At 39.8% G+C, this 21,990-nt stretch overlaps 1 protein-coding gene across 5 annotated transcripts in view; it reads left to right on the top strand.

Annotated features, from left to right (window-relative positions):
- The window catches only part of PDE7A (phosphodiesterase 7A), a 130,961-nt gene that overhangs the window by 60,934 nt on the left and 48,037 nt on the right, over nucleotides 1–21,990 (top strand). For 2 of the 5 annotated variants that reach the window (XM_090040076.1, XM_090040078.1), the window contains exon 2: nucleotides 9,421–9,481. In XM_090040076.1, coding sequence (XP_089896202.1) covers nucleotides 9,421–9,481 — 61 coding nt within the window. Of the gene's footprint in view, nucleotides 1–3,539; nucleotides 3,615–9,420; nucleotides 9,482–21,509; nucleotides 21,543–21,990 lie in introns of those variants that run through there. The other 3 variants (XM_090040073.1, XM_090040074.1, XM_090040077.1) reach the window with 3 other exon arrangements.

Here is a 21,990-nt window from a genome sequence, read left to right as displayed (position 1 = left end):
GATGGTATTTTTCCAAAGGGTGCTTTGGGTCTAAAAAGGTTGAGAACCATTGGCTAAAATGAAACATGGACACACTGCATCACCCTGGAAAGTATTTTCTGGAGTCTCTTACTGACCAGGTTCCTAGTAGTCTTGGATAGCAAGACTACCAGGAACCACATTATAACCAGCAAGCACATTATAAGTGTGCTTAGTGGACCAACATAATTATGCTTTTAAACTGGATTTTCCTAGTAGCATTTTTTTTCATGAAGGCTAAGAAGGGTTCTTTGGAAAACTATGCAACTCCATAAGCTGCTGCTGTTGCTTCTCCATCCCTTCCTCCTAGTCTAAATGGACTCTTGCTGTCCTCCCTAAAAGGGACATAAACTGGTCAGCTCTTTAGAAACAAGCTTCCTCAGGACATTTGCACTTCATTGGTTTAGACTTGGTATCTCATGAAACTGAAGTTGTCACAAGCATACTGCTTTTTTATTGCCACTATTTTAAAAATGAAAGAAGAATCCCCATAGAAGCTGCTACTTTCAGACCATGTGTACAGGCATGACTTGAACTCTGCATGAAGGCAAATGCATTCACAGAGCTGTATGAGGACCTTGCCCCCTTGTACATGAGCAGGAGAGCGCTAGATGAGACACCATAATAGTCTAGGCATGTATTACTATTGACCTGTGGCAGTGGCAACTCCTAAGTGCTACAGATCTGTCACCAATCAGGGTGAAGTTTAGAAAATCTGCCACAGCGGCCTGTGAGATTTGCAAGTTTAGTTCTGTATTGCCATCCTGATTGGTCAAAATGGGAAATGTTCATGAAACAATAAGGGCTCTGAACAGGTGGGATTCTGAAACTGCAAAGATGCTATTTTATGAGGCATATATTCATTCTCTCCCTGGCACGTCAGTGAAGTGGTTAGCAGGAAAGGAGGCTACTTGTTTTACTCTCTTGGCATGTTGTTGGATCCTATGCTGGATTGACTTGAGTTTCCTGTAAATCTGGCCTATTTCATAGGGGTAAACTGGTATGTTCCTTTACCCCACACTTAATTGGCTATCTATACTAACTGATTTTTAGTAGACACAAGCATTGTCCCTGCTGTCCTGGTTGATGAAGCCATGTCCTGATAAATGTTATGAGGCATGGTGAGCAAATGTGGAATGGTAGCAGAATATGCTTTGGGGCTGATTGAAGGCAAGATTATGATTTTTTTTTTTTAAATGTAAAATGATGTGATGGACTGTTTTGTATGCTTAAAGGAGAGTAGGCTGGTCTGAATTACCACTGTTTATGCACTGTTTATGAATTGGTGTGTACTTACAGGTTATCAACCTTTCATTGCTTCAGTGTGTGCTGGATTAAAGGCTGTAAGGAATACTATTTATACTTACTATTTATATTCAATCTTATTTGTCCAGAAGAAAACAATGAGAAAATGTAAAATGAAGCTAATATTGGTGTGATGGTCTGAGAATTACTAGCAATTTCCTAGGAATTCTTCCGCCTGTTTAGAGCATGTTTTAACACACAGGGGATTCATCCCCAAAGTTCCTGATCCTGGATAGCATCTCAAACAGGTTGGATAATTGTTGTAGCCACAGTGTTCCTCAAAATACCTTGCTTTTCTTTGTCAAACACTATATTTTGTTTTCTCATCCTATAATTACAGTAGAAATGGTCAAAGCATCTTTTCCCCCCCTTTATTTGCTGCAGCTTCTTTTTTGTGTTTCCTATGCATCTCCTTCAAATCCATGTGATCTTTTTCTAGAGAATGTAATTGTGTACTTCCATTATGAGAATTTATATTCCTCCAGAGCTTTGTCCTTGTTCAGAATTCTGTTGCTGAAGCTGCATGGTATTCTAATAGCTAGGCCATACCTTGATGGGTCATATACTCTTGCTTTTGCTCCTGATACTGAGATGAAGAGTACCCTTGATTTCATACAGCTTTTAATTCTGCTTAGGGGGCTGCAAGTAATAATAATAAAAAAATAACCTTTTATTAGAAAAAATGCTAATCCCCTAGCTTTTTTTTTTTTGCCTTCGAACTTCCACCTGTTCAGGACTTTTCTTGAGGAATTATCTTGAGAAAAGGAATTAGTTTATTCTACTCTCTCCAGCATCCAAAACATTTTAAGCAGGACTAGCTAGTTACTTGAAGGCATAATAGCAAGGATGATTTACATTGCAACTTTTCCTAGTTCAGATATCAGAATGAAAAAAGGAACATTGGAAATGAGATCCTACATCTCTGCTCTTAAAATGTTTCTGAAGTTTGTAAAACAATGAACTGAAGTTACTGAAAAGGCATTTTAAATTATGAAGCTGGCAGAGGGATGCTTACCCTCTACAGTTGCAGATCTTTTAGACTGAATGACATTGTTTCTTTTTACACTCCACGAAAAGATTAATTGCTGCACTAGTGGCAGATTGTTTTAACATGCAGGTAGTCTGGGATTATAATGTCTCATGGTACTTTTAAAGTGGGTTTTTTCTCTCTGATGGGATGGACAGGTGAATATGTTGCTGTGCGGTAAATAAAGGCAAAGGAAGAAAGAAAGGTAAGGTACTGAAGCCTTAGCTTTTACTTACTGTGGGTAGTGCCTTTACTTGGGAGTGCCTCTTCAGCCACTGATATAGTTGTGAAGCCCTGCCCTTATTCACTTCATGGTAATTTGTTAATGTGTCCATGCCCTCGAGTGCAAAGCCTTATCAGAATTTTGATGCATTTTTAAACAGTCTTTTATCGAGGGTAACTGTTCTGTTTCAGAAGCTGGAGATGGCAAGCCCTGCGAAAAACTGCAAGCAGCCTTGGACTGTGGATATGAAAGCAATATTGCTTTTGGTTATGGGGTTTTAGCACAGATGGGTGGGATTACTATTACACAGGAATGGGTGCCCCATGGGTTTATGGGAAGGGACTGCATGCATTCACTGCATTAATCTTGTAGCAGCGTGAGATAAAAGCAGCCTTGAGCTGTAGCCCAGAGTATTGTGGCTACCTTGCTGTTTGGAACTGATAGCAGATTATCTGAAGTGTCTGAATGTCAGCTTCAGTGAAATGCAATAAAAACAAGGCTTCTTGCAAGAAATAAGACAAGCAAGCACCCCGTACTGTGCAACCCATGGTACTTCTGCAGTTTGTTTTGAGCTTTTCCAGTATGACCTCTTGTAGTTATTTTTGTAGCTAGTCCTGTTAGATTCAGGTGCATTTTTATAAATCAATTTAATCTTACATTTTTCTCAGACTAGTTAGTATTTCCATTTGCTTTAATAAAATTTGATATTGTGCATCTCCTTTGGTTGTAAAGTGTTGCTGCTCGTTGTATTCAGTAGTGACTGTGCAGTGAGACATACAGGCAGTACTCTCATGCAGAGTAAATTCCCAAAACAGTCAGGTGATTCTGGCACTCATGCAGCTGCTTGAGTTTCAAGTCAGTGCCTCACTGTCTTCTGTCACACGATTGCCTGTTATTTATCAGGCTCTTAAACACCCAAACAGCTTTCAGGGCTGGCTGGATTTAGGAAAGAGATTATGCTGCTATCTTTTGGGTGATCCAATGGGAATTGCATTGATCTGGTGTTTAGCCCTGATTCTTATCAGGTGGATTGCATCCAAGGTAGGCCATGTTGTTTTGACTAAGTGCATTTATATTAGTCCGAAAAGGAGTCACATAGTTAAGAACTGTTGTTTACAGATGCTTAGATTTGTTCAAATTCGAGTATCTGTTGTAGTAATCTATCCTTAAATTAGGTTGTGCTGCTTAAATGCTTATACAGATTTAAATGGCTCTTTTGGAATACCCCTTTTAAGTATGATGTATATTTCTGGAGTAATGTTAGTGGGGTAGACGAGAGAAACCCAAATTTGTTTCTGTGCAATAATGGGACCTATTTCACTAATATAACTTAACTTTACAATAGTTTAATAGATTTTAGGGCATGGGAAACTTGTTTTCAAAATGTATTTATTTTTATGCAGCATGGTTTAGTTTTTCATATGTTAGTTTAGCTGGATAAATTTGTTTTAAAGTGTGTTGCAGTGTTAAAAGATTAAGTTTTTGGTGGTCTTTTTTGTAGTCTTCTAATTTCAGTCTTTGTGCCTATTTTCATAACATGAGGCAGTCTAATATTAAACTTGTAATTGTCCTCTACTCATATGTACTATGGAACATTCATGTCTCTTATAAATGCGTGTTATTTTCTAATAATCATTTTAAGGTAAAATCCTGCCCTTGTTAAGTCAATGAGGGATTAGCCTTCCTTATAGTTGGGCCAGAATTTCACTTCTAGTCCATTTTACTTGTTCTAGGTACAGCATTGGTTGTCCTATTGGTTCTTATTCTTAGTAGCCTCAAATTTTAAATAAAAAATAATGCTACAAAAAGTAGGGCATTAAACAGTGAGTATGGGAAGGTAGTTCTGGAGTTAGCGGGAAAGATGAGAGAGACTTGAAAAAATCAGAAGTAATATGTTTAATTACATGCTTGTAGTGCTGCTTATTAATATTAATAGCTTGGGTACAGAGTACTGCTTTTGGGTTGAGCTAGACATGATGAGCAATATTTCCCAGACAGCTGTACTAATGTTGTTCGGTCACTCATTACCTGCAATGTAGCTCTAGGCATAAGCAGAGACTGACAAAATTCTCAGTTCTTAGTAAATGACGTGGTAGTTTTCTAATGAAGAAAGACTGGAACATGCCTATTAATGTTTAGTTGTGAGAGACCAAAATTAAACCTCTGGTTTTTTGAAGCTTTACAACTAATGAAATAGCCCATTATGTCATGCAGCTATTATCACTCTGATAGAGTTGTTTTAATTTTCTTAGAAACTAATTGGCTGAGTGAGATTCCCCCCCCCCTTTAGAATGGACAGATATTACTGCAAACGTGGAAAAGTAATTAGCAGTTCTAGATAGCTGACAAGACTGCTGGTGCAAAAATTATTTACAATTTACGTAAAATGCCAACCACCATTTAAAACTGTTTCTTTAAAGTGTAATTTTTATTTCTTGCACCTATTCTACCAGTTTGCTGCTGCTTTTGTCTCCATTACTCACTCATATGACTTTTCTGTTATGCTGTCCTGTTTTTCTCTGTCTTTAATGATCAAGGTCTAGTCTCTGCATCTCCAAATTCCTCTTTTAAAGCCCATTAGCTCCTTCTGCTTGATTCTAATTACAGTGCTTCCCAGATCTTCTGCCTCGGAGAATGATCAACATTAAAGCATAGCACTCCCCAGTCAGGTAAATGAGAACCTGTTGAGGCAGTTGTCTGTGTGTCACAGCATGTCATAATCCTTTGAAATAGTTGCTGAGATCAGTAAAGCTGCCCAACAGACTATATGGACAAGATGTAGGGAGTTCCATTCTCTAGAGCCCATTTATTTTAAGACCCATCTCATGGATGCCTTCAGCCAAAGTTCAGAGCATGCTACCAAACCACCTTCAAGTTCAAGTGAAATGGTCAACTCTACCTTTCCTGTTGCTGTGTCAGAAATCTGAACTATTCGGCCAGGAAGTGAGTGCTTTTGCCACGTGGGTGCTCACTACCCTTTTCAAAAGCTGAGAGTGGCATCTGAAGCTTTTGGTCTTCCAGGCTTCCCCATATCAACTTGTTTGATGTGCCACCACCTTAAATACTTGATATTCTGCTTCAGATGAAGTGAGTGTTTGGGATCCCCTCAGATGCTTGTCTTGTCCCTTTGCTTGTACTAGATCCTGAGGATCATAGATATCTGGGTCTTGTGGAAGCTTGCACAGACCAGTCGATTATTATCCCAAGAGTTTGTTTTTTGGAGAAGGTAGCTCTGGTATTCAGATATGAGAGAGTTGACAGGCTTTTGGTGCCTTACAGCAGGTTGAATAGAATATGTATTGGAATGATAGATGTAGGCTACAAACACATCACTTTTCGGGATAAATCATAAAAAGGCTCATAGGATAAGTAGTGCTGGCAGTTTTTTGTCCAGAGACACCTGTTTCTGAACAGTTTATTTTGGGATTACATCATTAAATCTGTCAGAAGAAGTGACAGTACATTCAGGTGCTCACTAAACACTGATTAGAAGAGCAGTGTGCATACACATTAATTCAGGGTTATTTCTCTTCTGGGACTAACACAAGCACAACTTGTCCAGGGACAAATGTAACATCTGTTCCTAGCCTTAGAGTTAGTACACCTGACATTTGTGAATGCTGACTGGTTGACATCTACCAAGAGGAACTTTTCAGTAGTAGTTTTGAACATTCTGATCCAAAGCAGGAAGCCAGCTTTGAGACGGGCCTTTTGATCTAAAGGGTTTCAGTGTCACTATCTGACACATTTACAAGCAATTATTCCATGGGTGGTAGACTCCATGCTATCATTAAATAATGGTCTGTATCTTAATTCAGTTGGCACACCATTCCTCACTGCAGACTGAATAATTTGTTGCCTTACATTTTTCCATCAGGCAGATAACTCTTGTCCCAGCAGAATACCAGTGTAGTCCAAGGAGGAATAGTGGGGTTTCCGTTGAGTTGTGACTGCTCCTTCCATTTCATTTTCATGAAAGTAGCCTGTCTGGTGGTTAGGAAAACTGTAGAAATTTGGATCCTCCTTATACTTATGAAAGTATGAGGGTGTTCTAGGACCTCATCTTATGTTCTTGCCTAATGTTGTTATAAGTATTAATTCATCTATCTACCTTCTGTTTTTCTTTTTGAAACCTCCTTCATTAGCTGAAGTAAAAATGCACACGCTGGTTATAGCCGGAGTGCTGATCTTTTTATATGTAATTGAAGAAGCTAATGAAAATGTGTGTGTTTTATAGAGCCATTGAGATAAGAAAAGTGTAGATTTTTCCTCATGGAAATCTATACATCTGGGCCTCTTACTTAACTAGCATATAAGAAGGATTCATCTGTATGTATTAGATCCCATTTGACTTAAGCTTTGATGGTCCCCTCTACCTTTTGAAACAATGCTCATTTGATCGAGATCTGTAGAGTGATGTGAAGTTCAATCTACCCTTCCGACTTGGCACAGGCATCTGTATCAGATGCAAGCTTCTGTAGAGTGGTCCTTCGATTGATAGTCCAGTTGGACTTCTCATACCCTTTGCCAGGACTGCATACTGTTTGCTAGTTGTCAGGGTGGAATCGGTGTGGACAGCAACTCAAACAAAGAATGGCTATTTGCCCTACAGTAACTGGTTCTTCAAGATGTAGTGTTTACACAGATTCCTGAATTTGTTAATCTGGAATCCTGACTGTTGAGATTCTTGTGTCGGTGAAGGGACTGCAAGGGAACTGAGGTGGCTTTGCCCATGCATAGAGTTTGCTGTTATGAGCACAGTGGTTCACAGAGTCTGGCATAGCTTTTAAAACAGCCATTTTTCTATTTCAAAAGAATATGATTTCACAGTCCTGCGGTACATGTGCACTCAGTATGGAATCTATGTGGAATCCATGTCTTGATGAATCACAGTTGCCATGAGATAAGTAATGGTTCTTTTTAGTTTTGCTACTAGGGGCATAGTGTTTCTTACCATTAGGTAGTGGATAGCCATGTAAAGATTTTCACCCAGATACACTGATACTGTTGCTATTGGGGCCCTGGCACGTTACAATTGGGGCACAATTTAGGTATTAATCACACCATTAAATAGTAATCCTGCCACATGTTAAAGCCAATTAATGGCATGATGATACAAAGTTGATCCACATATAATGCATAACATCTTTGTGGTTTGTTTGTTATGTCTTAAATCTAGTGCCTACATTCTCAGTGGCCTTATTACAGGTCAGATTTTTATTAAAATAGATTCCAAGACAATTTCTAACTTGTTTTCCTGTAAAAAAACAAACAAACAAACAAAACAACAACAAAAAAGCCAGAACAACCATTTCTTCATTTTGTTCCCAAAAAACAGTATCTCAGATTTATTAGTGTTGATTGTTTCAACCCATTTGTAGGGTTGTTCAGTATCATGAGTACATGGAACCTATTCCTGGTTAGCACATTCAAGAATAGATTAAGAAGTAGCAGAGCAAACATTCTGTTCGTACCCCTGTCTTAGTTAGAAAACTACTGGGCAGGGTACCACCAATCCCATAGTGCACACTAGATACTGTGTTGGAATATTAAGTACCAATTAGTTATATGTGCTTTATCCATTGATGTTATTGCCAATTTCTTGCATAATTTAAATAAGTCTGTGGCGTCAAAAGATCCATTTGGATCTTTGAAGACTACGTATGGATGATTTTGTCTTTTTACATATTTAGATTCTAAATAGCATAACACTAAGCAATGCCCAATGCAAGAACAGCCTTCCTTGAAAGTGGCCCTGCTCTTTTCCTGAAATGTTATTTTCAGAAATCCATGTTTGAAGATAAAATAAATGTCTCCCAAATGTTTTGCCAGAATAAAACTAATAGGGGGTTTGATGCAGGATCTCTTATCATTTAGAAAAATTGTGACTTATTTTTTCATTCCAGTACTTTTGATAAATGCCTTTTAAAGTAATATTTTTTTTTTGTTTGTTTTTAAAATTGAATACTACCAGATAATGAATTCCCTGAAGATTTCTGGGGAAGAAAATAAATGATGGGAAGGGTCTTTCTGTTACTTGGTAAGGATGTGTGTAATCATATTTGAGATTCACGGGTGTAATAATTGGCTTGTGGTTTAGCAGATAAAATTTGCTTCAGCAAGAAGCTGTTGTTTCCTTGGTTTTAGAAAATAAAACCTATGCATCTTCAGGAATACATGTGTTGGGACCTAAGCAATTTTTGTCTCTTTGTCTATAATGTGTCAGAAATACCGATTTATCGTTATTTTCCCCTGTGGCTACTAGTTTCTTCCGTAGTCTTGTTTTGGTATTATTACGTTTTTCTATTAATTTTTATACTTTATTTTAATTTTGATCTGTTACAAACTAGCTCAGTTGTTTTTGGATTTGTATTCCTTCAAGGCTACTATTAAATCATTTTTTAGCTTTAGAGCAGTCTGCATCAAGCCATGGTTTAGGTAACTGAAACTGCCTGTTCCCAACAAAGATGCTCTCTTGTATGAGAGCATTGTCCACTATTGAACAACTGCTTTCTCCTGAGTAATTGTTTCTTGGGCGTTTTCTAACTTCGAGAGTATGAGATAAGTGGCTTTAGCGTATGCACTGTTGAAACTTTTTAACCAGAGGCATAACTACTAGGTTTTGGGTACCCTGGCAGTGGCTGCTATTCTTGCACCTTCTCTAAGTGGGTACTTCCGGTTAGTGCCCCAGTCACCCTACCCCGGTACACAACTGAATGTAATTTTTAAAACCGATTTAAAAAAAAAAGTTTATAGTGTCTTCTTAAAACCAAATGAAGTTTAAAGGTCAAACTTTCTTAGCGCATATAAAATATATTGACTCTCTCTCTTTTTTTTTTTTATATAGAGGCGTGGAGCAATTTCCTATGACAGCTCTGATCAAACTGCATTGTATATTCGTATGCTAGGTAAGCATGGCAATTTCTGTTTTACAATGTTCTGCCATATTTTGTGATCTTTGCTTTAAAATGGCTGTATTGTGCTGTAGTTCAGCTTACAAATAGTCACCTTCGGATTTATCCTTTGATTTCTGCCCCCATGCCCCACTGTATTTTCAGCAGTTAATTTTATATGCCAGCTTCTAAAAATTGTTGTACTTAAAAGTTGCATTTGAGGTTTGGGCCCACTGTCATGCACTATGTTTTACAGATATATGGGAAACTGTGGTTTCTGTTACAAATGCATTAAGATGCTCAGGCAGTAGCTCCTATATTTATGGAAAGAGATTAAATGGGAGAGAGCTTGTGGGTTTGCAAGAGTTTTGTACATCCATTTAAATTTATTTTATTTTAATAGGTGGCAGAATCATTTCCAGGTTTTGAAACAATTTCATGTGCAATCTGTATTTGTATTATAGCAGTCATGTTGCACCTTATTCATTATGCAGGCTTCTTTTTTTAGCAGAACCTTTTAGCACTTCTGTATGAGCTTGTCATTTTTGTTACAAACACTTGATTATAACAAAATATTTGCATATGAAAATAGTTGTCCTGTATTCGTAGAGTTAAAATCCAGAATCTATTTTGGTAGCTCAAGGTAATTTTGAAATAATGACATAGATCGAAATGGTGTAATTTCCGAAGAAGTAATTTTTTGCACCCTTGTTTGTCCTACCTGTACTGCCCATAGGATCAGCAGCTTACAGGATATGTTAGGAGCAGGGTGTTGGCTTGAATGTCAGAACCTAGTTGTCCTCTCCTTTTGTCCATCCCTGCAGAAATAATAGAAGAAAATGTTTGAGGAAGAAATGGTGAAGGGATCCCTGGAGCAGTCTCTAGTTTATATATGGTCCTGCAGGGAGCCAGTTGGAGCCTGGTTTTACTCTCCTGTAGTTGAGCAGTGGCACTAACTAGGTCCTGGCTGGGTACTGTCTAATTGTGCACAGAACTGCTTTGTGGGTGGTAGCTGAATAAGGGACACCATTCATTTGAAGAAGAAAGATTAAAAATGGGTGGTAGTAACCATTGGGACAAGCGTTCTAGAATGTAGGGCACAGACAGTAGTGGAAATTTATTGTTTGAGGCATCTCGGTTTGTGTGTTTATGCATTCCAGGGCAAGTTTCTTGAAATTTATACACATGAAATTCATTCTGAGCTCTCAAATTAGGGAATGGATCAAAAACAATTTTAGTTTAAAAATCCTGATTTTTTTTTTTGTGTGTTTAATCTCATTTTTGGACTGTCATGGCTTTTAAACTTGGAAGTAACTATGGTACTGATGTCTACATGCTAAAGATTTAGGTTTCTTAGGTTGGGGAAGTAACTACTTCAGAACGTCGGAGAGAAGAGATGTTAAGATTTTAGGAGGCAGGTGAAATAACTGAATGGCTTGATTTCCAGTTCTGCCAATTTTACAATGGAATGGCAATATTTGGATTTTACAACTGAAATTTTATTCTCATTTGTGCTTTTCTGCAGCATGAATTTTAGTGCACTGCAGTGTGTGTTATGTCACTTGTTTTGCTCTAATAAACAAGTAAATTTAGTGTCTGTAGTATAAGTTTCCTTATTTTGGGGATTTAGCAACAGTGAATTTTACTTTTTATTTCTGTGCATTTAATTAATGTTTCCCAGTTCACTTCCTTTTGTATTATTAAAGTGAAGTTACCTGCTTCAAAGATGAATAGTTTTCATTTTTAATTCCCTCAAATGAGAATAATATGCATCAAGCTCTTCCAAGTAATTTGAGGTGCTTGGATAAAGGTTTTATAAATGCAAATCTAAGTTAATGATTAAGCTACACTACTAATAACAGTAGCTCAGCCTACAAATAAATAGGGAGGTATAATAGGTTCTGTTACTTTTAATGGGGAAAAATAGGTGATTTATGATTTTTTTGCCTCTTGCTGGAAAGAAGAATAAATGTACATTATTATTTCTGGATTTTGAATGCGTAATTACTTTAGAGAGAATCTTTTGGGGTGATGAACAAGTGCAATATGGGAAAAATAAAGTATGCCTTCTTTCATACTCTACTTGAAAGCAGTGTCTCACTTTTGACATCCTTGTCTTTTAAAAGGCAGAAATCTAATAGATTAAACAGGACTCTAAATGCGTTGACTGTTTTTAATTTTTACCATGTGTATAAACGTAATTTACTCGGATGTCTTACTGTGAAAAGAAAAACTCTAACTCACTATTGGATTAAACAGATAATCAAATACAGTGAGTCTTCTAAATCAGTTTTTCACTTTTATTAGCAACAATATTTTTTTCCTAATCTTTGTGGCTAGATAATTTCTTCACTCAAAATGCACACTGTTATGTCTTCTGGCTAGTGGTTATCTGTGTTCTCAAATGTTTAAGCCTTTGGTTGTACAGGTTTGTAACAAGTTACACATTTCTTTTCATTAGTGTTATCCTATGAACTGATCCTGAGAGAGACCAGTCTGAAAATTCAACAGTAAGATGAATCTTCCTAGAGAACAGTTGTCATAAACTTAGATTCTGTCTGTGATTCAAATGAACTATATCTTAGTTTGTGTTTTTAATAAATTTGAATAAATGAGGGTAATAAGCTCTTTACAGCAATGCAGGTATTGTTAGGTCAATTGCTTTTGCGCACATTTGCAATGCAGAACACAAATTTTACTGCCACAGGGGTGTAATTTTTATATTGATTTAGGTAAAACTGTTATCTTTGCTTGAATTTCTGATTAGTTCAGTGAACCAAGAAGAACATTAAAGTATGATGGAATAAGACACCATTTTGGTATGTTAAAATTTAGTCATAAAACTGCTTGTGACTTTCCCTTAATGGCTTTGTCTGCAATGTAATCATAACTGCTTTCCTTAAAATTTTCAGGCTGTTGGAATCCCAGACTTGAATGGAAGTTCAGGTGACTCCAGGTGGATTGAAACTACTGTGCTGTGGCAGTATTTCCAAATCCAACCAAAACATTATCTTGTGTGGATACATAAATGGGAAAGCTGTAACAGTCTTCACTGGTGGCAATGTCTGATGGATTCTTATTGATTTAAGATGATTTCTGCTTTCTCTGTCTCTGCAGAATAGTCGCCCATTTTATCATGCTCATGCGGAAAACACTTCCCTAGCTCAGAGTTGGTAATTTAGGAAATGCCTTGTTCACCTCTTCAAAATATGGACATGGATGCAACATTGTAGAATTCTGCTGAGTTGTTCTTTGAAGTGGTCTGACTATATGGCCATATTCTGCTGCTTCTGTTTACAACTCTCCTTAGTGTTTCCCATTGGTTGTTCCTGTAAAACTATGATACTTTCATTTTCTGATGTGCTACTTTTCCTTTTTTTTTTGTATTTGGTACTTTTTTCCTGCTGGCCAATGCTGGGGGTTAGAAGTTAATGGTCTGTAGGGTGGCCTGTCCCAGATTATTCGCTTACAGATCTCAGATGGAGTACTGTGCCCTATATCTAAAGAGTCTGTGCAAATTCTGCATGGCCAGCTAGCTTACACTATAGAGAAAGTAAAAATAACAAGCTGCAAAGGTAGAAAACTATAATTTGGAATTTCTTTTTACTCTACTTCCAGTTTAAACTGTCTGTAGTTTTGTGTGTTCATTTTACATGTTTTTGGTCTTATCTTTCCACAAAGGACTTTCTTGTGGAAACCCTGCACTTCACACTGAATTTCTGCCCTTTTAAATTAGTTCTGCCCTTTTCCTCCCCTTTGTTCTTTTACCATCCTTCCAGTCCTTCCCAGACGAGTTTCTCCTCTTTGCTGGCCCCTTGATGATCATTTGCTTCAGACTTTTGGCCTTCCAAAAATGCTTTTCATTTATTCCAGGGAAAACTGAGTATGCAATATAACAAAAATGACTGAGAATGCATAACACTCACTCACTCGCAAGGGGTGTTTGCAGATGTAACACCCCCCACCCCCACGCTTTATTTTAAACTTGGTGCATTCTCATGCCAAACCCTGCACATACTCAGAAGAGGCAGTGTGTTATTTCAGCCAGGCTCACCTGACATCTGTAAAGATCAGGTATTTTAGTGGGGCTTTTTGGTGCTTTTATCTAATAGCTGATTAAAGTAGCTTTAGCTAAGTGTCAAAAAGCCCCACTGATGTGCCTGATCTTTACAGAAGCTGCAGAGCCAGGTTGAAGTAATGTGCTGCTGCTTCTGGTAAAAATAAATAAATAAATAAAAATTAAAAAAAAAAAGAAAATCAAAGCCTTCAACCCTGAAGGCTTTTTTTCTTTTGGAGAGCGAGAGTTTTCATCATCTTTGTTTCTGGTTCTCTTCTGATTTGCAGAAATATTCCAAGAATTATGATAGATTTATGTTAGAAACCATGAGGATGCCGGATTCAAGAACCTTCTTGGAAGTGCTGGGATCTAAAAAGAAAACCATGAGCCATTTGTTGTAAACTTAAATATCAGAAAGTGTATTTAGAAAACGGGCTTTTCTCATTGAGGGGGCAGCTGCTCCTTAGAAATTAATCCAATAGGTAAATACCATATTTACCTGATTCCAAGATGACATTGAATTTAAGATCACCCCTCTCCTCCAATAATTAAATTCTGTACATGGAAATTTATACATTTGTTATAATTTTCCACATATGGAATCTAGTTATTCAAGGGTCGTTTTAAATTTGTTGTCCCCCTTCTCCCCCACCACTGTGTTGGAAAAACAGTGGTAGGGGAACAAGTGGTGGGGCAGGCAGTGGGGAGAGGTGGGGAATGACCTGACCTCTCCCCTTTGTCCCCTGCTAGCCCTAATTTCTTTTCTCCCCTGGCACAGGCCCCACTGTTACTGCCCCCCCACCCTCTGATGCCTTGTCCCCTTGCCATTTGCCCCCTGCTTGCCCCCCTGTTCTGTTGCTGTCCCTGGCTGATCCTGGCACAGATAGAGCCCCAGAGCTGCTTCTGACTTGTACCTGCCATACACTGCAGGGAGCAGTTGTGCAGGGATCTTGGCCTACCTGCTATCTCCTGGATAGCGGCTGGGCCAAGGTAGGTAGGGAACAAGTGCTGGAAGGAGGAACCTGCTCTGCAGTGTGTGCCAGGAACAACTAAGAGACTCCCCTGGCACCTGAATCAGCTGGAGACACTACTGCTTCCCACAGCTTCTAGTTAGGCTGTCCCATTCTAAGATGAAGCTTTGTTATGTTTGTTATGTCGAGTTGGTGGGGGAGACCTCATCTTGGAATCAAATAAATACAGTATAATATACTTGAAAAAGGACTTTGTGGTCTTTGTTAACAATTTTAATGATTCTGTAGTACTCTGTTTTCATGGTTCAGGTATTCCTTTGGTTTGGCTTTAGCTTTTTAAAAACATTTCAGAGTGCATGAATAAAACAAAATAGGCAACCAAAGACTGAAAGAATTTCACTTGTGATTCTCTTTGTAACACTGCTCATTTTTTGGCACAGACTTACCTTTCAATTGCCAGAAAATTTAGTTGGCACTGATCTTGGACTGCTCTTATGGCCTTACGGCTTCCTTCAGGGACTCTTTGGTTTGATGGAAGACGCTCTAAATCTGAAGAATGTTATGTCGTTCACCCCGCCCCCGTCCGCGCTCTTTCCTCTCTCCACCCAAGTGTAAATCACTCAAGATATTAAATGCTTTCCCTTTATAAACTCATTTGATTCTCTTCCCAGTGGTGACAGAAACTGGGCCCAGAGGTACTTGTCAGTTTCTGGTTATGTATGTTGGTACTAGATCCCCTTATTCCTGAAAATTATTTAGGTCAGGTTGGTAGGTGGCTCACAGGCCAGATCCAGCCCATATAGCCACTTGATCTGGCTGGCAGATGGAGTGCTTCAGCAGTTAATTTGACTCAATTCAGGTCAGAGGCAGAAGGCATGCAGCTGGTGAGCGCGAGGACTTTTCCCTGTATTGCTTTACTGTCTGCCGCTGGCGCTTTTTCCCATAGCGGCAGGGGGCTTCAGTAGTAGTTTGTTTCCCCGGGCTGCCTTGGGGGTGAGCGCAGATACACTCTCTCCCTGTGCTGCTTTGGGGAAAGGGCACTTTCCTTGTGCAGCTGCTATGAAAACTGGTGATGGTATCTGGGTCCTAGTGCTCATTTTCTGTGCACTGGTCTGCCTCTGACCCAAACTGGGCAGTGAAAAGTTGCTGACCCCTGGCCTAAGAAGTAACAAAATTTATCATTCCAGGAGAGTTGCCTTTATAAGGGAAGTATTGCTTTTTATTTCAAGAATGGAACAGAACTCTTGGGCCCTAATGCACATTACATCTATTGTGCAATTAACTGGTTAATTGCACAATAAATTTAGATGTTGTGGCAGGTCCCCAACCAGCCACAGTGCTGGTCTCCTACTTCCTCTGGGCATACTGCCTGCCTTGCTCGCCTGCCTAATTAGCTGGTAACTAGGCAGGAGGCTACCTTTCGAGGGCCCTGGGTTGAGGAGCCTTCAACCCATCCTTATAAGTTCCTGCCCTTACCTCCTAGTTATTGCAGGAGCAGCATCCCCACCAGGAGATGTTCCTTCCATGGCATCAGGTAGCAAACTGCTGTCTCCAGCTCCTGCTGGCCTGGATCTAAAATAGCCGCTCATCAGAGACTGGACATCACCTGCTGCCAGCTCTTCAAGTGGCAGACACCAGATGTGCTCTGCCACCCACCTTCCCCCTTGAAATGGTGCCTGGGGGAGGCTTTTCCCCGCTGCTCTGCAAGCAAGCTCCCACAGAGCTTGTAACATCCCCAGAGTGGTGAGCACCCTGCTGGTGCTCCTCCACAATGTATGACATGTGCCAAATAATAATTGCACAGTAGAAATGACCAACAAGCTGTAAATTTGTTGCTTGAAAAATGTAGACCATTTTAAAGTACGGTTTTCATCAAGCTTTAATTTGAACCTATGGCATGTCACACGTAGGGTGATAATGTCTTGCCAGGTCCTCCACTATCCCAGAGTAGACGGCTGTCTCTCCCTGTCCCCCTCCCTGCCCCACTTCCTGCAAGGGGACTCTGACTCATGCTTAACTGCTGCCCTAGGCTGTGAGATGTCTCACTGCCCCTGCTCTTTCTTCAACCAGCCTTCAAGGCTGCTGCTTTAAGAAAGGATTAGATCCTCTTGGTGAATCCCAGAGTGTAAATAAAGTAAATTGCTTTACTTGTCTGACTTAGGAATAGGTGGGGGAGGGAATTTTATTCAGAAACCTGTGGGCAGGACAAGCACATAGGCAAAAACACCTCATAAGATCCCTGGAGAGTGAGTCCACCCCCTCTGCCCCTTCACCCTGGTCTCCCTGGATCTGCACAAGGTTTGGGGGAGCAGCTCCATTGTTGTCTCATTCCCAGCACAGCTGTAGAGAGAGAGAGAGAGAGATGACAGCCCTTGCCAGCAGCTCTCCAGCTCCCCTTGTTGGGAAGTACTGACAGAGCAAGTTCCCAAGATCTTTTTTTCCTCTGGATAGCTTGCCCTTTGAATGTGAAGCAGGTCACATAGCATGACAGTTTCCACTGAGTGATATTGCCTGTTGCTTGATGGAAGTAACTAATGTCTGCCCAGGGGCCTTATACATGAAGGGTCTTTTGAGGTTAAAAACTTGGCTGCTTTCCAGAGTCTCACTAAATAATACCCTGTTTTTAATTAATTTCCACCCTTTCTTCCACTTAGCCAAGAAGAATCTTCTTGTTTGCCTTGTCAAGTGCTCAGTAAAAAATACCTTGCTCCACTTTAACTTTTTTGTCCATAATTGGGAAATTTCAACTCTGTTCTGTAGGTACAATTTTTCATCACTGTCTTATCTCACTACTATTGTGTCTTGCTCATTGTTGGCTCCCTGTTTCTTTTCAGCTAATTATTCCCCCGAAGTGTTTTTCATCCTGGAGGGTAGGGAATGATTGCAGGCAGACCTGGACAGGTTAGAAAAATGGGCAGTACACAATAGGGTGCAGTACAACAAGGACTAGTGCAGAGTGCTGCACCTAAGGCACAAAAATATTCAGCACACGTACTGGCTGGGAAGTGATCCTCTCAGCAGCATGGATGCAGAAAGGTATCTCAGAGTCGCAGTGGACTCCAAGATGAACATGAGTTGTCAGTGTGACGAAATCATTAGCAAAGCTAACTGCATTTTATCATGCATCAGCAGATGGATGACAAATAGAACCAAGGAGGTGATACTTCCCCTCTATTGGTTATACTGCAGTTGGAGTATCGTGTCTGGTTTTGGACACCGTACTTCAGGAAGGATATTGATAGACTTGAGAGGGTCCATAGGGGTTCTACTTGTATGGTTAGGGGCTTACGGGATAAGTCCTATGAGGAGAGACTGAGGGACCTCTGCAAGAGAAGGCTGAGAGGTGATCTCGTGGTCACCTACAAATTCATTAAGGGGACGCAGCAAGGGATTGGAGATGTTCTGTTTACCAGGGCACCTCATGGTAACAAGGAACAGTGGTCACAGACTGACAGAGAGCAGATTTAGGCTAGATATCAGGAAAAACTTCTTCATGCTAAGGATGGTCAAAATTTGGAATGGGCTTCCAAGGGAGGTGGTGTTCTCCCCTCCCTGGGGGGTCTTTAAGAGAAGGCTGGATAGGCATCTGGCTGGGGTCATCTGACCCCAGCACTCTTTCCTGCCTAGGCAGGGGGTCAGACTCTATGATCTGTTGAGGTCCCTTCTAACCCTACCATCTATAAATCCTTCCAGTCAGTTGCACTGTCTTTGTGTATCAATTATTGGTGTATTTCAGCTGGTGAGCTTGCAGAACAAAATGTTTTCACTCAGACCACTAGAAGAAACCTCTTCTCATTAGTGTCTCTGCACTATGAAACTTGCTGATTTGTAGAATGTTACACATATTTAGATATGTCTTCTTTCTCAACTTCAAAACCAAAGATCAGCCTAGCAGTTAAACAAACAATCATGGTAGAATGCAAAAAACCACCCCCACCTCCTTTGAAATCATCAAACTATGATTGCTATAAAGGTATCAAACCATTTTTGTATCCATTTTAAGCATTACCATATACACTTTGGGAGAAGTGTGGGGTACTTTAATAGACCGTCTGTAATGTCAAACTTTGGACCCTACCAAATGTGAACATGGTCAAGAATGTTTTTCTGGATTGCTATTACTTCTCAGGTAAATATTTGTTTCTGCTACTTATGTGGCTTTATCTGGCAGACCCCAAGTTGCATCTCCCCATCAGTTTAATATGTTCCCCATCAGTGAAAAAAATTATTTCTAAATTTACCTAAATTTTAATTTTAAAAAGATAAAAAAGAGAAGGTAATTCAGGTCAACTATGAAACGTTTTATATAGGTTTTTGCAATAGATTGTTAATGTAGTTGGCCAATCCACTTTTTAAGACTGGGGAAAGCACTTTCATTTTTATTCATTGCTGTTTTCATATACAGATATTATTAATGCATAGTATTCTTCCCTTTTCTCTATCTTTCTTACTAATCCTTCTATGAAACATTTTACTAAGGTAACATTAGTAAGCCTATTATTTACCAGCTTTCTTTACATCTTTACACCTATCAGAAGAATTCTACAGTGTTGCCTTCATATATTCTGGAAAAGTAAGACAAATGTTTCTTACTCTACTTGACAAGGTTCTTTGAGTAAATGTGATATCTTTTATTAGACTAACTAAACAGGTGAAAAAATTGTTCTCTGCAAGCCTTCAGGCACAAATACCCATCTTCATGTATAGGGAGAGTCATCTGGCTGTGCCTGAAGAAAGGCGTTTGTGCCTGAAAGTTGCAAAGAACAACTGTTTCCAACTATTTAGTTGGTTTAATAAAAGATATCACAATTACCCAAAGGACCTTGTCTGCCTGTATCCTTAGACCAACATGACTGTGCTCAACACCCTCTTACTCTGCTTAGCATTTGAACATTTGTTAGCTTTGCAGTCTGGCATTTTTGCCTCAGAAGTGAGGATTAATTGGGGTTACCGTATTTTCAGTTTCAAAAAAAGAGGAAACTTGGTGGTGGTGGGTAATAGGATTGGGGAGGGGGGGCAGTGATATGCTGATACCCTGCACCTGTCCCTCACTCTCAAGCCACAGCCTCCCCAGCTCTACTGCTGCCTGTCACTCCTGAACCACAGTAACCCTGTCCTTGCTGATGCCCCTCACTCTTGACCTGCAGCCCCCCCCAGCCCTGCCGGTGCTCTTCACTTCTGACTTGCAGCCCCCTGCTGCCCCTCAGCCCTGCAGCTTCTCCCGGTTGCTCCATCCCTGTGAGCAAGGGCGCCTGTCCTGGTACTGCTGACCCGGCCATGCAGCTCCCCGCTGCCCTTGAAGGGCCTCCCAGCCCCTCTCTCCCATGGAGGGGTGGGCGCTTCACCCACTCTGCTGCAGCCCCAGTACCCAGGCAGTTTCCTCCACCACCAGCAGGCACCTGCCCCCCTCATACACTCCTGACAGACACATACCAAAAACAGTCCCCAAGCCCTGGCCTTCTACCTGCCCCCCATAGACTTACCTGCATTCAGCTGCCAGGGCTGCTCATGTGATGTCCTTGCCTCCAATTGCTCTTCCCCCACTCTTCCCAGCCCCAAGCAGCTTCTTGCTAGGGCAAGCCAGTAAGTGCCGGGGAAAATGTGGATGCTGAGCAGACCAAAATCCCAAACATTTGTTGATATTTAAAAAAAACAAACGCTTGGACGGAGATGGGAAGACCCAAAAAGAGGACATGTCCAGGAAAACCCAGATGTATGGTAACCCTAGATTTATGTCTGGATGTGAAGTTAGTTTCCGTTTTTCTGAAACCTGCTATCATTTTCATTAAGCATGCTTTTAAAAATTGAAAATTCAAGGAAAGAAGAACTAAGAAATATATATAGGTACTCCTCACTTAACCTCGTCCCACTTAACGTTGGTCTGTTATTATGTCGCTGATCTATTAGAGAACATACTTGTTTAAAGTTGTGTGATGTTTGGTTATAATGTTGTTGGCCGCTGTCTGCTAGTAGGCAACTACTGTGACGTACAGTTTACCCTTGCCAACCATGGTTTTGAGTATCCATGCTTCGGAGAAGGGGCGGGGAGGTGCCTCTAGCCCTGCTCGTGCCTCTCAGCTCCGACAGCCTTGCTGGTGCCCCTCACCCCCCACCCACAGCCCCTGCTTCTCCAGCTCTGTGGATTTTGCCAACCACAGGAACTTTTCAGGAACCTAACCCCTGTGGTTGGCAAGGGAAACATGTAATTGGATTTGCTTAACATCATTTCACTTAGTCGAGTTTTTCAATAACGTAACTACGACGTTAAGCGAGGAGTAGCTGTACAGTCTGAGTTTAGTGTCATTGAAACGTTCTAATTTATGATGCACAGTGTGTGCTAGGTCTGCTCATCTTTGTGATACTTGCACATTGTGCTTGCCAGATTCCATTCATGTAAGACTCTGCTTACAGTTCTGACTGAGAAAAGTTGTCTGCTGTTTGTTTTAATGATGTGTGTGACTTATGAATAAACTAGTTAGAAGGGGTGGGGAGGGATGGAACAGTTTCAGTACACTGGAATGGTAGCAGTTCCTGGAACTTAAATAGCTGCAGATATTTCACTACTCCTCGTAAATGTTTGCAATCCAGTCTTTTGTTATCTCCATTCAGCACCCTCAGTTTGTTTCTTGCTTTTACCTTGCATAACTTTTTGAGGAGAGGGTTGTGATATGCATGTAAGAATTTGATTAAATAGGTTTTCTGGGAATTTTCCAGCTTTTTCATATTGTGTTAAGACTTGAGGCCAACATAATACTGTGTTACTGTTGTAATCGATCCTCAAGGAATTTTCTCAGTTTATAAGAACCAAAAGGATTTTTAGTAAGTGTATTTTAATTAAATAATTAACATGTACAAAGAATTAGTAAATGAACACTAATAGCTTTCAGTTGGTAAAAAGTTAATGTAGACATCAGTATTATGTTAAGAGATTCAGCTTAAAGTTGATTGTTATAGCTGAAGTAGAAAATAGTTCTATGCTCCAAAATTTTAATACTGAGTTTTGGTATTTTAATAGGCTCTTGTGTAATATTCAAACAGCTGAGCACAAGTAAGTAAATACTAGTGAGACAATGTTCTATTATCTAATATGAGAACATAATGTAAATAGCTTATTTGCTAAAAGCTACCATTTCTAGAATCTTTTGTACTATAAAATGTTATTGTTTTTCTGTGTGTTGAGGGACAAATCAAGTTTTAATGTTCTTGTTTCCTGTCATATTTAGGTGCATTTTTATCATTAAAATGGTGTAGCCAACTGTTCTTAATTTCATCTGAATGCTTACCACATGCTTTTGGCCACATTTGCTTAGGCAGGAAAGAATTTGACAAAAAGCATGCAGTTGCATGTTTAACAAGTCTTCAAACTTTGTTTTGAACTTCACCTCTAAAATAAAAAGCATTGAAATAGGCATATTGTATGAATAACCCTACTCCATTAAATACATGAATCTTTACCCCTTTGCAGTTATGTTCAATTGCATTTTATCTCTGCCACT

This window comes from Crocodylus siamensis, chromosome 3 (assembly GCF_052110815.1).
Source record: "Crocodylus siamensis isolate JL-2025a chromosome 3, ASM5211081v1, whole genome shotgun sequence".
Lineage (NCBI taxonomy): Eukaryota > Metazoa > Chordata > Crocodylia > Crocodylidae > Crocodylus > Crocodylus siamensis.
This window is presented reverse-complemented; position numbering and strand designations above follow the sequence as displayed.